We start from the raw sequence: 16,363 nt of genomic DNA, 5'->3' as shown, positions 1-16,363 counted from the left end.
ACTTATTCATTCGGTCACCTCCCTCATCACCGCCACTCACCCTTTTCTTCGTGCCACACTTGACCCCCTTACACCATCACCGCCAGCTGCTCCCTTGCATCACCCCAGCCAGCTGTCCATTTGTTTTCTTCGGTCAACAATTATTCTGCCATTCGAAGTCTCCACGCCACTTGCTTTCTATCACTAACAGCATCATCATCACCACCGCCCAGCTGTCCCATATTTTTCTCCAGTCAACAAAATTCTGCTCTTCCTCAGTCAACCGGCGAAGGAGATCAGTCCAGCAAAGCCCCCATGACTTTGATTTTTCAAAGACTTTCGCCGACTTAGTAGTCTTCTTCATGTTCTTATTCCTCTGCCCTTCTCATTCTCTACCGTCCAAAAAAACACAGAACAACCCCCTCTATTTATCATTTTCTGTTCTGATCGTTTCTTTTCCCCCAACACCATCACGTACCGTTTTGTCCTCCACGAGCTGCCCAAGACCTTCACGCCGACGGAACCTTCGAACCGTGAACCGAGGAGCGCGACCAGAGAGCTGAAAAGCTCGGCGACATCCCCATCTTCTGCGACAACCGTGCTCTCGAGCCGACGTCAAGGCAAGTGAAATTCTGCCTCCCTATAATAGATCGGAATGGGTTGCATGTTGGCGTGGGTTTAGGATATTGATGGAAATGGATGGTGGTGATGGAAATTAGCTGATTCTGGTTTGGGTGTTTTTGAACACCAAATTCGTGTAGATCAAGTCATGAGTTATTCTTGAACTTGAGTTGTGATTTCCAGATTCGGTTTCCACTGGACCTTTACTGCTTTCCAATTTTGTAGAGATTTCTATGGTTAGAAATTTGCAAGACGTTCAAAACATCTGTAAGTATAACATATTTTAATTTCAAAATTTTTGGAGTTGTTTTGGGTAGCACGAACGCTAAATCTCTAACCCGTGCTTGACTGCCCAGGTGCTCTGTTTCAGTGACCTTTCCACATTCTTGAATTTTTATAAACTTTTCTAGAATGATTCTGAACAAACTTCCTTCACAAAATTTTTTTGAGGATGTCTTTCTCTACAACATATTTAAATTTTAGAATTTTTGGAGAGGATTTGGATACTGAAATGAACTCATTTTGAGAGGCAAGGATTCTGTCCCGATGAACAGTTTTTAGTCTGACTTTAAGCTCCCGAACGAGGCATTTAAAGAAATAATTAGACTTTGAATCCTTCATGAAAAATGTTTATCAAGGTGTCTTCGGTGACATATCCAAAATTTATAATTTTTAAAGTTAATTCACTATTTATTTAAGTCTAATTTTAAAATTGGTGCAAGGCTGCCCAGTTTTACCAATTTATAAAGACTTACTATTTTCCATATGAAATTGCTGGAATCTCAATTTGATGTCTTCTGGAGATGAAATGTATAAACTTTGATCTTTCCAATGAGTCATGCTAGACCTTGATGTGGTTAGCCACGTGTCGTGGGATGTGTTGTTGACGATTAGTCATGGCGGTGCTCTAGTGAACGAGACTGCGAATGCGGCTTACAATATGTCCTACTAAAGTGGTAAACTATGAATTATGTGATATTGAGAAAGGATGATTGTTGTTGACGAACTGTGTACTGCACGAAATGATTAGTTTGTGTGGGCTTGCTGGGTTATTAAATGCCATCGGTCAGTGAACCGACGATGCCCCGAGCAGCCGTAGGGAATGTGGGATGCCGTGGTCAGTGGACTACGATGCCTAGGATGAGAATGCCCTAGATGCCCCGGGGGTTTGATCGGGATGCCGTGGTCAGTGGATCACGAAGCCTGCGCGGGCCGTTGAAAATTCTGGCATACACCGCGGCAGATCGGAGTGCGTAACGAATTGTGCTAGATGGGAGTTTTTATCCTTGCGTGTCCGGCGAGCGCACCGGGCATGTGACTTGGAGTAAGATAATGATACCCAAGCAAGAGTGAAATTATGTGTGTGTGTGTGTGTGTGTGTGTGTGTGTGTGTGTGTGTGTGTGTGTGTGTTGAATCGTGCTATTGATTGTGATTGTGGAGTAAAGTATCTCACTTGAGATGGTTACTAACATAGGCACAACAAAATGTGTTTATTGTGATTAGTAAATCCAGCTAGAAGATTGTTATACTTATGCCTGTTGATATGCATTCTATTCTTGTTAATATAGGTTGACAGACATTTTACTTGTTGAGCCTAACTCACTGTTGTTGTTGACAACTTTTATAGATTTTTAGCTATGCCTATCCTACCTGCCTCCTCCTCAGTTAGCTATGGGGCCCCGATCGACTTCTCGGGACACCTGTTAGAGTTCGAGATTCCTGATGTCCCCGAGATAGTGTTCGTGCGATGTATCTCAGTTTTGACTGTGGATGTTGGGCCCCCTGTCGGATCTATATTGTTAGGTTTTTTTGGCGGTGTATGCTCGTATTGGTGGGCGACTGATAGGGCCCCTACCGTACGTGTCCGACGACGGGGATGACGATGCTTCTAGTGGGGTGGAGTGAGCTGTAGTTGGAGGACGGGGAGGATCATTTTTGGGACATGTGACCGACACTTTTTGGGATAGGGTCACGTGATAGGTGATATGCTTTTGATAGATGAAATGGTGAGTCTCATGTTGATAGGATAGTGATGGGAGTAGCACTGTACATAGCCTCCCTAGTATGAACTCACCCTTGTATCATCCATGTATATAAATAAAGAAATGTTGAAGTTCAGTGCCAGTGATATCTTTATATTTTTGATTAGTTATTAATTCAGGATTTAAATGCTATTTTTTAAAAAGAAACGTTTCCAAGTGCGAACTCTTATAATCGCGTGAGGTTAGAATGACATATAGGAAGGGGCGTGCCTGGGATGCCACAGCCCTGTTCGAATGGTATCAGAGCTTAGGTTTACATTGGAGTGATAAGGTGAAGCTTGCATTGGAGGGATAAGGTTGGTTATATCGGAGTGATAAGGTGCTTTAGTGATGAACAAGCTAAGATGTGTCCGCCCTAAGACTTCTAATGCATGTGTTTATTAGTATTGTGTTAGAAGCATCGTCATCCCCGTCGTCGGACACATACAGTAGGGGCCCTGTCAGTCGCCCACCAATACGAGCATACACCGCCAAAAAAACCTAACAATATAGATCCGACAGGGGGCCCAACATCTACGGTCAATACTGAGATACATCGCACGAACACTATCCCGGGGACATCAGGAATCTCGAACTCTGACAGGTGTCCCGAGAAGTCGATCGGGGCCCCATAGCTAACTGAGGAGGAGGCAGGTAGGATAGGCATAGCTAAAAATCTGTAAAAGTTGTCAACAACAACAGTGAGCTAGGCTCAACAAGTAAAATGTTTGTCAACCTATATTAACAAGAATAGAATGCATATCAACAAGCATAAGTATAACAATCTTCTAGCTGGATTTACTAATCACAATAAACACATTTTGTTGTGCCTATGTTAGTAACCATCTCAAGTGAGATACTTTACTCCACAATCACAATCAATAGCACGATTCAACACATACACACACACACACACACACACATAATTTCACTCTTGCTTGGGTATCATTATCTCACTCCAAGACACATGCTCGGTGCGCTCGCTGGACACGCAAGGAGGAAAACTCCCATCTAGCGGGATTCGGTGCGCACCCCGACCCGCCGCGGTGTACGCCGGAATTTTCAATGGCCTGCGCAGGCTTCGTGATCCACTGACCACGGCATCCCAATCAAACTCCCGAGGCATCTAGGGCATTCTCATCCTAGGCATCGTAGTCCACTGACCACGGCATCCCGCATTCCCTACGGCTCCTCAGGGCATCGTCAGTTCACTGACCGACAGCATTTAATAACCCAGCAAGCCCACACAAACTAATCATTTCGTGCAGTACACAGTTCGTCAACAACAATCATCCTTTCTCAATATCACACAATTCATAGTTTACCACTTTAGTAGGACATATCGTAAGTCGCATTCGCGGTTTCGTTCACTAGAGCACCGCCTTGACTAATCGTCAACAACACATCCCACGACACGTGGCTAACCACATCAAGGTCTAGCATGACTCATTGGAAAGATCAAAGTTTATACATTTCATCTCCAGAAGACATCAAATTGAGATTCCAGCAATTTCATATGGAAAATAGTAAATCTTTATAAATTGGTAAAACTGGGCAGCCTTGCACCAATTTTAAAATCAGCCTTAAATAAATAGTGAATTAACTTTAAAAATTATAAATTTTGGATATGTCACCGAAGACACTAAACATTTTTCATGAAGGATTCAAAGTCTAATTATTTCTTTAAATGCCTCGTTCGGGAGCTTAAAGTCAGACTAAAAACTGTTCATCGGGACAGAATCCTTGCCTCTCAAAATGAGTTCATTTCAGTATCCAAATCCTCTCCAAAAATTCTAAAATTTAAATATGTTGTAGATAAAGACATCCTCAAAAAAAATTTGTGAAGGAAGTTTGTTCAGAATCATTCTAGAATATTTTATAAAAATTCAAGAATGTGGAAAGGTCACTGAAACAGAGCACCTGGGCAGTCAAGCATGGGTTAGAGATTTGGCGTTCGTGCTACCCAAAACAACTCCAAAAATTCTGAAATTAAAATATGTTATACTTACAGATGTTTTGAACGTCTTGCAAATTTCTAACCACAGAAATCTCTAAAAAATTGGAAAGCAGTAAAGGTCCAGTAGAAACCGAATCTGGAAATCACAACTCAAGTTCAAGAATAACTCATGACTTGATCTACACGAATTTGGCATTCAAAAACACCCAAACCAACAGCTAATTTTCATCACCAACATCCATTTCTATCAATATCCTAAACCCACGCCAACATGCAACCCATTCCGATCTATTATAGGGAGGCAGAATTTCACTTGCCTTGACGTCGGCTCGCGAGGACGGTTGTCGCGGAAGATGGGGATGTCGCCGAGCTTTTCAGCTCTCTGGTCGCGCTCCTCGGTTCACGGTTTGAAGGTTCCGTCGGTGTGAAGGTCTTTGGCAGCTCGTGGAGGACAAAACGGTACGGGATGGTGTTGGGGGAAAAGAAACGATCAGAACAGAAAATGATAAATAGAGGGGGTTGTTCTGTGCTTTTTTGGACGGTAGAGAATGAGAAGGGCAGGGGAATAAGAACATGAAGAAGACTACTAAGTCGGCGAAAGTCTTTGAAAAATCAAAGTCATGGGGGCTTTGCTGGACTGATCTCCTTCGCCGGTTGACTGAGGAAGAGCAGAATTTTGTTGACTGGAGAAAAATATGGGACAGCTGGGCGGTGGTGATGATGATGCTGTTAGTGATAGAAAGCAAGTGGCGTGGAGACTTCGAATGGCAGAATAATTATTGACCGAAGAAAACAAATGGACAGCTGGCTAGGGTGATGCAAGGGAGCAGCTGGCGGTGATGGTGAAAGGGTGTCAAGTGTAGCACGAAGAAAAGGGTGAGTGGCGGTGACGAGGGAGGTGACCTAATGAATAAGTGTACTGGTGGTGTGGATTGGGGAAAACGCTTCCAACGTGGCATACAAACAAAGATAACAGCAACATGGCACATGGAATTGGCGTGCATGAAATTTGACTCGAGAAGAAAACGTTACTAAATGGATAATGTGCACGGAAGACATTGAGAAGTCAAGATGGTCTTACGGTGGTTGACAAGGCAATGGTACGGTAATTTCATAATAACGTCCGCGTCTTCCAAAATTGACACTTCCGTAGCTCGTCGTCGATTATTTAAATTCCCACGTAACGTTCCGTTACGTACGTTCGTTAAACTAGCGAATGGAATTTTGGGATGTCACAACTCTCCCCACCTTATAAAATTTTGTCCTCGAAATTTAGGTCTTTAATTGTTCCTTCAAACAATTGTGGGTACCGAAGTCTCATCTCTTCTTCACTTTCCCATGTAGCTTCCTCATCACCATGATGTTGCCACAGAATTTTAACAAGAGGAATGGTTTTATTTCTGAGAGTCCGCTCGCCACGATCCAATATCCGTATTGGTCTCTCAATGTATTTTACCTTGTCGTCGACATCTATGGTCTCAAAATCTAGCACGTGTGAGGAGTCAGACTCGTATTTCCTCAACATTGATACATGAAATACATCGTGTATATTAGAGAGCTTTGGTGGTAATGCTAACCGATATGTCAATTCTCCGATTCTCTCGAGTATTTCAAAAGGTCCTACAAACCTGAGACTCAATTTTTCTTTCTTTTCAAACCTTGATATACCTTTCATTGGTGATACTTTCAGGAACACATGGTCACCCACCTTGAACTCTAAGGGTCTCCGACGTCTGTCGGCATAACTTTTCTGTCGGCTTTGGGCGGTTTTGAGCTTATCTCGTATCAGTTTCACGGTTTCTGTCGTGACATGTACTAATTCTGGTCCTGTCAACTGTCTCTCTCCTACTTCGTCCCAACAGACTGGCGTCCTACAGGCTCTTCCATACAAGGCTTCAAATGGAGCCATCTGAATACTTTTCTGAAAGCTATTATTATATGCAAACTCCACTAAAGGTAGCTTCTCGTCCCAATTGCCTTTGAAGTCAATAACACAAGCACGTAACATATCATCCAATATTTGTATCACCCGTTCTGATTGTCCATCTGTCTGAGGATGAAATGCGGTACTATACTGAGGCTTAGTCCCCAAAGCCACCTGGAGACTCTTCCAGAAGTTTGAAGTGAATCTTGGGTCTTGGTATGACGTGATGGTCACAGGCACTCCGTGCAATCACACTATATGTTTAACATATAAGTCTGCATACTTCTCAAGTGAATAGTCTATTCGTACTGCCAGAAAATGAGTAGACTTAGTCAAACGATCTACAATCACTCAGATGGAATCGTGACCACTTGATGTCCTTGGTAAACCTTGCACGAAATCCATTGTTATATGTTCCCATTTCCATTCGGAAATTTCTAAAGGTTTCAGCATTCCAGCCTGTTTACGATGCTCTGCCTTGACTTGTTGACACGTTAAACACCTTGCAACATGTTTGGCTATATCCGACTTCATTCCATTCCACTAGTAATGTTGACGAAGATTATGGTACATCTTCGTATTCCCGGGGTGAATACTATAATTACTCCGATGGGCCTCCGTCAAGATTTCCCACTTTAATTCTTCATTGTTAGGCACGCATATGCATCCACGGAATTTCATGACTCCTTCATCCGTTACGTGAAATTCTGACTTCTTTCCTTTCATGATTTCTTCCTAAACCTTTGAGATCTCGGGGTCCATTTGCTGTAGTGCTTTAATTCTCTGTATAATTACAGGCTCAATTCTCATCGTAGCCAATATACTGGAAAGATCATTAATCTCAAGTTTAAAGTCTAATTCTGAAGCCTTCTCAAGTAAACACCATTCCTTGACCATCAGACCGGCTACGGTCAAAGCAGACTTCCGACTAAGAGCGTCTGCCACTTTATTGGCTTTCCCGGGATGGTATAAAATTTCACAATCATAATCCTTTAATAACTCTATCCACCTTCTCTGTCTCATGTTTAACTCTTTCTGAGAAAATAAATACTTCGGACTCTTATGATCTGTATAAATTTCAAACTTTCCTCCATATAGGTAATGTCTCCAAATCTTCAGTGCAAAGACAATTGCTGTCAATTCTAAGTCATGCGTCGGATAATTCAACTCATACGGTTTTAATTGCCTGGATGCATAAGCGATGACCTTCCCGTGTTGCATCAAAACACACCCAAGGCCCTTGTGGGAGGCGTCGCTATACACAACAAATCCTTCCGATCCATATGGTATTGTTAGAATTGGGGCGATAGTCAATTTTCTCTTAAGCTCTTGAAAACTTCGTTCACACTTGTCGTTCCATTCAAATTTCGTGTCCTTCCTCGTCAATTGAGTCAATGGACCAGTCAGACGTGAAAATCCTTCTACGAATCTCTGATAGTAACCAGCAAGTCCTAAGAAACTTTGAATCTCTGTTACTGTCATTGGTCGAGGCCAATTGACTATCGCTTCAATTTTAGCTGGGTCAATTGTTATACCGACTCCAGTTATTATGTGACCCAGAATTGCTACTTGATCCAACCAAAATTCATACTTACTAAACTTCGCATACAACTTATGTTCTCTCAGAGTCTGAAGTGTAACCCTTAGGTGTCGTTCATGCTCTTCTGGTCCTTTCGAGTATATCATAATATCATCAATGAAAACTATAACGAACTGATCCAAATAGGGTTTAAACACTCTATTCATTAAATCCATGAATGCAGCTGGCGCGTTAGTCAACCCGAATGGCATTACCAAGAACTCATAATGTTCATATCGCGTCCTAAACGCTGTTTTAGGAATATCTTCCTTCTTAATCCTAAGCTGATGATAGCCTGATCTTAAGTCAATCTTTGAGAATACGGATGCCCCCTGCAATTGGTCAAATAGGTCATCAATCCTAGGCAAAGGATACTTGTTCTTGATCGTGATCTGATTCAGTTGCCTATAATCAATACAGAGACGTATTAATCCATCCTTCTTCTTTACAAATAAGATAGGTGCGCCCCATGGTGATGCACTTGGCCGAATAAATCCTCTATCAAGCAATTCTTGTAATTGTACTTTTAACTCCTTTAGCTCCATTAATGCCATCCTATATGGGGCTTTCGAAATGGGCTCTACTCCTGGGGCCAATTCTATAACAAATTCAACTTCTCGTTCCGGTGGTATTCCTGGCAACTCTTCAGGAAATACATCCGGAAATTCTTGGACCACAGGAATTTCCTCAAGTTTCAATTCCTTCTTAACTTGATCCCTAACCATTGCTAAGTATCCTCGACAACCATTATTGAGGAGTCTATGTGCCTCGAGTGCTGAGATAAGTGGCAATGAAGAATTCATTCCATTCCCGACAAATTCAAAGCTAGGGTGATCTGGTGGGTTAAACTGAATCACCTTCTCATAACAATCTACATTGGCCCGTTGCTTACTAAGTCAATCCATTCCTATGATAACGTCAAAGTCGTACATAACTAAAACTACCAGATCTATCCTCTGATCCACTCCATCTATAGAGATCTGACAATCCTTACATGCCAATGTTGATAATATCATATCCTTTAGAGGTGTAGAGACACTCAAAGGCACTTCAAGCAATTCAGACTTCAATCCAACTAATCGCATAAATCTTGCAGATACAAAGGAATGCGTAGCACCCATATCAAATAATGTGTATGCCAGTTGATCACACAAGAAGAGCGTACCTGAAATAATAGTCTTGGAAGCTTCCGCTTCCTCCTGAGTGATCGCATACACTTTTCCTTGCATTGGAGGTCTTTGCAAATTCCTTGGTGGTGGTGCTCCGCCCTGAGTTGGTTGTTGTTGTTGTTGCCGCGCTGGCGATGCACTAGGTTGTGGTCTCCCTTGAGGGCAATCTTTAACAACATGACCGAGTTGTCCACACCCAAAACACCTCTTTAGCATTGGACACGGCGCATTCCCGTGTTGTCTCCCACATTGGCAGCAGTTTCCATTTGGGAATGACCACTGCTCCATCGACTGGTTATTCCACGATCTCATGTTGTTGCGTCTCTTATTATGGACAAAAGAAGGTTTTCCAAACTGGAGGGGCCTTTTGCCAAATCTGACGTTATCCCGTGTGGCTTGATGACTTACCTTACCTTGTCCCATGGCCTCTAGTTCTTCTTTCATCAACTCCTGTTCAATGAGTTGGGCACGTCTGTAAAGTACATTATAGTCCCTTATATCGAAGGGTACTAACTACTTTCTGATATCAGTCTTTAGCCCATTAAAAAATCTCTTGGCTTTATCCTCTCTATTTTCCACCATATGAGGCGCAAACCTAGATAGTTCATAAAACTTAGCCTCGTACTGATCCACCGTCATATTATTCTGACATAGCTGTATGAACTCTGCTATTTTCTGATCTTTAGCACAGTCAGAAAAATACTTCTCATAAAATGCCTCCACAAACTTCTCCCAAGCTATTTCCGTACCCGCGGGAAACACTACTTCTTTCGATGCTCTCCACCAGTGTTTCGCATTTCCTTCCAGTTGATACTCAGCAAAAAGTATCTTATCAGTATCGGTACAAGTCAACAGGTTGAATATTTTCTCCAAACTACGTATCCACCTTTCGGCCTCGTTGGGGTCTCCCACTCCAGCAAACTTACTTGGTTTCAATTTCAGAAATTGTTCAATAAGTCCTTGCACACGACGACCACCATTCCCTGTTACCGCTTGCTGCTGGGCTTGTTGCTCAAACAATGCCCCTACATTGGCCAATGCTTCCAGGATTCCATCTACTCGAGGGTCTCTTCCTTGAGAGGCACTAGAAGATGATGCACCATACCTCACCATCTTGTATTGCCCAGTTCTGCAAATTGATCACCAGTTACTATGGATGATCAATTGTCATAGCTAACTAATAAGTAACAAACGTTACTGATATCACATAAGTAACCATAGTTACTTGTGGGGTGGAGTGAGCTGTAGTTGGAGGACGGGGAGGATCATTTTTGGGACATGTGACCGACACTTTTTGGGATAGGGTCACGTGATAGGTGATACACTTTTGATAGATGAAATGGTGAGTCTCATGTTGATAGGATAGTGATGGGAGTAGCACTGTACATAGCCTCCCTAGTATGAACTCACCCTTGTATCATCCATGTCTATAAATAAAGAAATGTTGAAATTCAGTGCCAGTGATATCTTTATATTTTTGATTAGTTATTAATTCAGGATTTAAATGCTATTTTTTTAAAAAGAAACGTTTCCGAGTGCGAACTCTTATCATCGTGTGAGGTTAGAATGACATATAGGAAGGGGTGTGCCTGGGATGCCACATGATGGGTTTACCCCAAGAATATAATTGGTTGGCTTAAAGGCCCCTTACCGGGCTAGCTTATAAGGCTTGGGGTTTTATATTTGTGTAACATGTTTTAAAGCCGTGAGGGTCAGTGGGCCCAAAGCGGACAATATTACACAGTATAGACTCGGCTTATTACAAGAAAAAAAAAGGGGGGTTGAAAAGTCAATAAAGAAGCTACAGTGAACTTTAATTTAAAAAAGGGGGGATCGAGAGCTTTCGGGGAGGAAGGAAAAGAAGGAAAGGAAAGAAGAGGAAAGAAGAGGAAGAAAGGGAGTGAAAGAGAAAGAAGAGTGATTTCGCACGTAGTCGCCACGGACGCCTCATCAAGCCAATTCGACTTCGTATCGCAACGCCCGGTAAGCATTCGCGCCCCTTATTCATCCGATCGGAGAAGTTTTTAGATTTAAGGTTTAAATTCGGAATTTTGGGAAATTCAAGCCGCGAAGTCCGATTTTTAAGTCATTGAGCTGCGTATATATATAGAATTGGTAGTTTAAGGTGTCATGGAGCCGTGGGATTTTACAGATCTTGATTTGGACTTACCGTTTGCCCGAAACGAATTTTTGAAGTTTTCCGCGTGAGGTGAACAGTACACGTCCGACAAACTTCAGGCCATATTTCGTCAGTTTTCGACTTGATTTTGGGGCAGCCAAGTTGGGCTTTTGTAATACTCTAAACGGGCTTTCTTTTGACTATAAGTTTGCTAGGATCGGAGTTCGATGAGAAAATTATGGCACAATCAAGTTTCGCGTTACGGATAATTTTGAATATCGCTTCGGTTGTTAGTTTTGTTAGCGCGTAGGAGTCTTTTCGTTAGTGTCTAAGCTTGGTTTAGTCGAGTTGTTAGTGCAATGGTGTTTTACTTGGTATTGACGTCAATTCTCGTTTAATTGATAGGATTACGAGATCATCGGCGAGTTTAGCCACGTTGTTTGGTTATGGGGCATTCCCAAGTGAGTGGTGCTATCTCTTCTATGAATTTCTAAACTCATGTCTTGAAAGCGGAATAAACTCGATATATAACAAACTGTGAAAGAACATAGTTGTTGCATAAAAGTATGGATCGGGCATTTACTACATTTTTGTATTTGTAAATGGTTTAAGATATGTTTTGGAAATGATGTTGCGAAACGAGGTATATATATTGATTTGAAATGGGTGTGTGAAATATATTATGGTTTGAGAAACGAGTTCTCAAATGATTTGAGAAATACTTTGCAAAAAGGATTTCTGGTGGTTGAGTCGAGTCGTAAAATGTAATATACTTGGTATGTGAAATTGGTTTATGAATGATTTGAGAAATGGTGGATAATCTATATTGTGAAAAGTTAATTATTTGGTTTATGAGATTGTATGCTGGATTGGATTTCTGATATTGGATGATGATTGTTTGATGCTCAATATGACTGTGAACCCATTGAGGGGCTTGGGGGTATGCATACCAGTTTAGGATATCCTTCTGAGCCGAGCCACCGGCTTTGTAGGTGGAAATTTTGCCAAGGGAGGAATCTTGATAGCCTTGTCACAAGGCTTTATGTCGTGATCATGGTTAGATATTGAGCAATAGATTGATCGATGGAATGGACCATCAACATGTGATGTGATATGAGATTCATCAATGGAATAGACCATTAATGTGTGATTTGAGATTAATCAATGGAATGGACCATTGACATGGTTTTTAATAGAGATTGATCAATGGACTTGACCATTGATGTTTATGATGATTTAAATGAGTATTTTCTGAATTTTATAAAGTCTTGTTGACATGAAACAACTCTTATGTGATTTTATATGTATTTGATATCTTGAGTTTGGCTCCTGAAATTCTGGTATGGCTTTATGTATTCATGCATAGTGGTTGCTCGATCTGCTTAGAAGAGATACGCACTGCTTATTGAGCTGTGGTTGCTCACCCCTCTCTTTCCCCAATTTTTCAGGTTCCTTGGCTAGTAGCCAATAGAGCGAGAGTGATGTCGTGTGGATATTTGGGTGGTTTGAGGCTGCGTCCTTCGGATGGAAGGACGGCCGTGTCATCTCCCATCCTGGTAGGTTTCGGGGTGTGACATATTGTGGTATCAGAGCCAACTCCCGACCGCATGTGGGCCCACAGCAAGGACGCTAAGCCCATAAGGGGTGGAGAGTGTGACGGCCCAAGCCAAGTGGCAGAGCGCGGGGTGGAGGGATGGTGGTGCGTCCGCGCCACTACCCCGGACGTGTGCAGGGAAGTGGGGTACCTCTCTTATCCCACATCGCCTAGGGGGAAGTTCCGGGCTAGCTTATAAAGCTTGGGGTTCTATATCTGTGTAACGCGTTTTAAAGCCGTGAGGGTCAGTGGGCCCAAAGCGGACAATATTATACAGTGTAGACGTTATTACACCTTCTATGGGAAAAAGAAGCAGCAGCAAGCTTCTTGTCCGTCTATGGGAAAAAGAAGCAGCAGCAAGCTTCTTGTCCAACGTCCAAGCGCCGTTGTCTTTTTTAAGGTGGTTCTTTCCCTCCTTCCTATTGGCTTAACATTGCATGTTGATGCTCTTCTTCTTCTTCTTTCCTTCTTTTTTCCTTCTTCTTTTTTCCTTCTTTTTTGCCTTTTTATTCTGGACGACGTTTACAGGGAACAGCTTGTTTTAGAAAAGAAAAAAAGCCAGCGACCTCAGAGGGTGATCACCAAGAACTCGGCTAAAAGATACAATTTACGGGTAGTCTCGTCATTGATCACCTTACGTTAGATTGATGGGCCTGATTCCGAAGTACTGTGTTGTGATTGTAGATGAGGGGATGAATGATGGGTTGGATTTAATATTGATAAGAGTTGAACGTCTAGACTAAAGAAATATAGTTCTTCCGAACTTCTGTTGTGAATCAAAGATGTACATCTTAGCTCAATCGATTGCATGTGTCGTTCATTGATGAATGATGGTGCTTTTCGTGCTCCAAGTATCCGGAAGCTGAACGAAGAACAAGACATGGATGCGGTCATTTGCAACATCGGCGATCTTCCAGAGGCGATTCTCGAACACATCTTATCTATTGTTCCGATGGAGGATGCTGTCAGAACGTGCGTGCTGTCGAAAAAGTGGCTCTCTGGACCTCTCATCCTAATCTTGTACTATGCGAGTGGCGCTTTTCCAGGAGGGAGCATTTTACCAACTTCACGGAAAGAGTACTTCTCCGAGGCTCCTCTCGCACAAAACGGTTTGACCTGGATTTTAAAGTTTTGGGCGATGCATCGCTTGTTAATTTATGGGTATCCGCTGCTGTAGAGTGGAATGTCGAAGAGTGCTCTGTCTCCCTTTCAGAAATCCCAGGAAATTCCGTCTTGCCTCAATGCTTGTTCACTTGCGCAACACTGACTCGCTTGAAGTTATTCATCTCGGGGGCATTGAAACTACCTTCTCGAATTTGGCTTCCGAATCTTAAACTCTTGGATCTCATGGAAATCACGTTTGTGGACGAGCGCTCGACCGAGCAGCTGTTATCCAGCCCAATGCTTGAGGAGTTGACCATCACCAACTGTAATTGGGATAATCTCGAGATAGTGACTATTCGCGCTCCAATGCTGAAGATCTTGACAATAATCGACGAGGATTTCGATTATTCGTCACTTCACCCACATAGCTGTCGAGTTTTGATATATTCTTGAAAGCATAAGTTGCGTAAGTCCATTCTTGAATGATTATCAGGTTGAAAAGTCGTGCTCACTAGTGAAGGCGCACATCACTGTCTATAGATGTGATGTAAGTAGGATAGGACAAGTTGCCTACCGTCTACATAAGCTTCTCGAAGCGATGTGTTCCGTCGAAAGATTGGAACTGTCGAGCACGGTTGTCAACGTAGGTATCTCTGTTTATCCGGCGAAATCTGGAACTTCTCTATCTCGCCTCAATATCAGTTCCAATTGCACTAGGTATCCGATATTTTGTCTCCGGCCCGATTCCTAAAGATTATTCTTATTAGCAAGCATGTCTGTTTTGCCTTCTTTGCAGGTTCTACGTTGGGAAGCCGAGCTCTGCTCACATCTGCCTGTCTTTCCAAATCTGAAGGTATTGGACTTCGGGCGTTTAGATTTGAAACTTCAAGTGATTGTTAAGTTGCTGCATAATTCCCCGAATCTTAAAACCCTTGAAATTAGTGAAGTAATTGGATTTTGATTAAAGAAGAACCTTCTTTTCTTGTTGTCTTCAGCTGTCGAAAAGCATGATGTCTAAACCGTGCTTCTCTCATTTTGATAATCTGGGTATCGAACTATATCCCAGTGATGATCAAGATGGTGCGATATTGGATCCGGCATCCAGTTGTTTCGGCTCGCACCTTAGGCAGATTGAATTATATAATGCATTCCTGTGTGAGAAGGAGGCTCGCGTGCTGCAATTGTTGCTGAAGCATACGATGGTCCTGGAAAAATTCATGATATGGCCCAGATGGCATCGTCGAGAGCAGGGAATTGTGGCGATGTCCCGCAAAAAGTTACTATAGATCCCCTGAGGATCGAAAAGCTTAGAGATCACCTTTTTCTGACCCTTCAAGAGTTTAAGATTCACCAAAAGTCACTGGCATAATTTGTAAGTTGCTGTCTTGAAAGTGCACATGTTCTTGTTGTTCCAGGAAGCTGGATTTCCTTTTTGGGTCATCATATCGACTCTATAAGCAGAACTATGCAGACGGCTTCGGATTCAATGTCCCGCCCTTCCCGAATGATCCTAATTTTGTTTTTCAAGCTCGAATGCTATTGCCAAAAAACAAAGAGGCTCGAATGCAAGACATGGAGTACTGCTCTGTTCAAAGCTTGGATCAATTGACTTTTGGCCGAATTATTCTCTAAATTTGCTCGTAGAGTATTGTGCAAGAACTAGAACTCGAGGCAATACACGTGCACACGTACTATAACTTTACTATTTCAATGGGCTTGGATATTAGTGAATTGGGATAGCAGATTCAAGCTCTCAGAGGATAAGCACTATCAACTCACAAGGGAATTGATCTGCACTGTTCATAGTGCTTATCGGATCAGATCTAGGACTTGATGAATTGTGTAATCAAGTCCGATAACTCGTAATTTATGCAATTAGTTCACGTAATTTTAATGTGTGCAATCACGTCCTATAACTTTAGTCCGTTTTCAATATCGTCGTCCGATGACCGAAGATCTGAAATTTCGGTCAAATTGACGACCGGACTTTGTATATGTTTAGTCTTGAAAAATGACTTGCCATCCTACTGAGGCAAAAGAAAGTACTAACATGTAGTCAATATGAAAATTATACATAACGTTTGATTGGGGTAGGACGAACAAATTGATAAAGCGACAAGCCCGGGAAGTCAAGGGAAGAACAAGAACAAGGACAAGACGTCATCAATTTGATCAAATTTTCCTATCTTTAGTAACTAGAGGACCATATTGGACTAAAATGGACTTTGATAAAACAAATTAAGATTTATAGGACTTGATTATTCAATTCACGTAAGTTATTCGTTTTTTTTTTTC

General features: G+C 42.2%; 2 protein-coding genes across 2 annotated transcripts; both read left to right on the top strand.

Annotated features, from left to right (window-relative positions):
- The first annotated feature begins 13,787 nt into the window (after positions 1-13,787).
- Positions 13,788-14,521, top strand: LOC115688075 (F-box/FBD/LRR-repeat protein At5g56420-like). The gene is made up of 2 exons (XM_030613808.2): positions 13,788-14,073; positions 14,142-14,521. Exons 1-2 carry the CDS (start codon positions 13,788-13,790, stop codon positions 14,519-14,521), a joined length of 666 nt encoding a protein of 221 aa, XP_030469668.2.
- Positions 14,522-14,660: 139 nt separating this feature from the next.
- On the top strand, positions 14,661-15,561 carry LOC130139368 (uncharacterized). The gene is made up of 2 exons (XM_056316178.1): positions 14,661-14,921; positions 15,064-15,561. Exons 1-2 carry the CDS (start codon positions 14,841-14,843, stop codon positions 15,352-15,354), a joined length of 372 nt encoding a protein of 123 aa, XP_056172153.1. The 5' UTR covers positions 14,661-14,840; the 3' UTR covers positions 15,355-15,561.
- Positions 15,562-16,363: the final 802 nt, after the last annotated feature.

Source organism: Syzygium oleosum, unplaced genomic scaffold, assembly GCF_021117445.2.
Source record: "Syzygium oleosum isolate NSW1041296 unplaced genomic scaffold, Sole_v2.1 Sole_v2.11, whole genome shotgun sequence".
NCBI classification, from domain to species: domain Eukaryota; kingdom Viridiplantae; phylum Streptophyta; class Magnoliopsida; order Myrtales; family Myrtaceae; genus Syzygium; species Syzygium oleosum.
The sequence above is the reverse complement of the archived record's forward strand: the minus strand, read 5'-3'. Positions and strand labels throughout refer to the sequence as shown.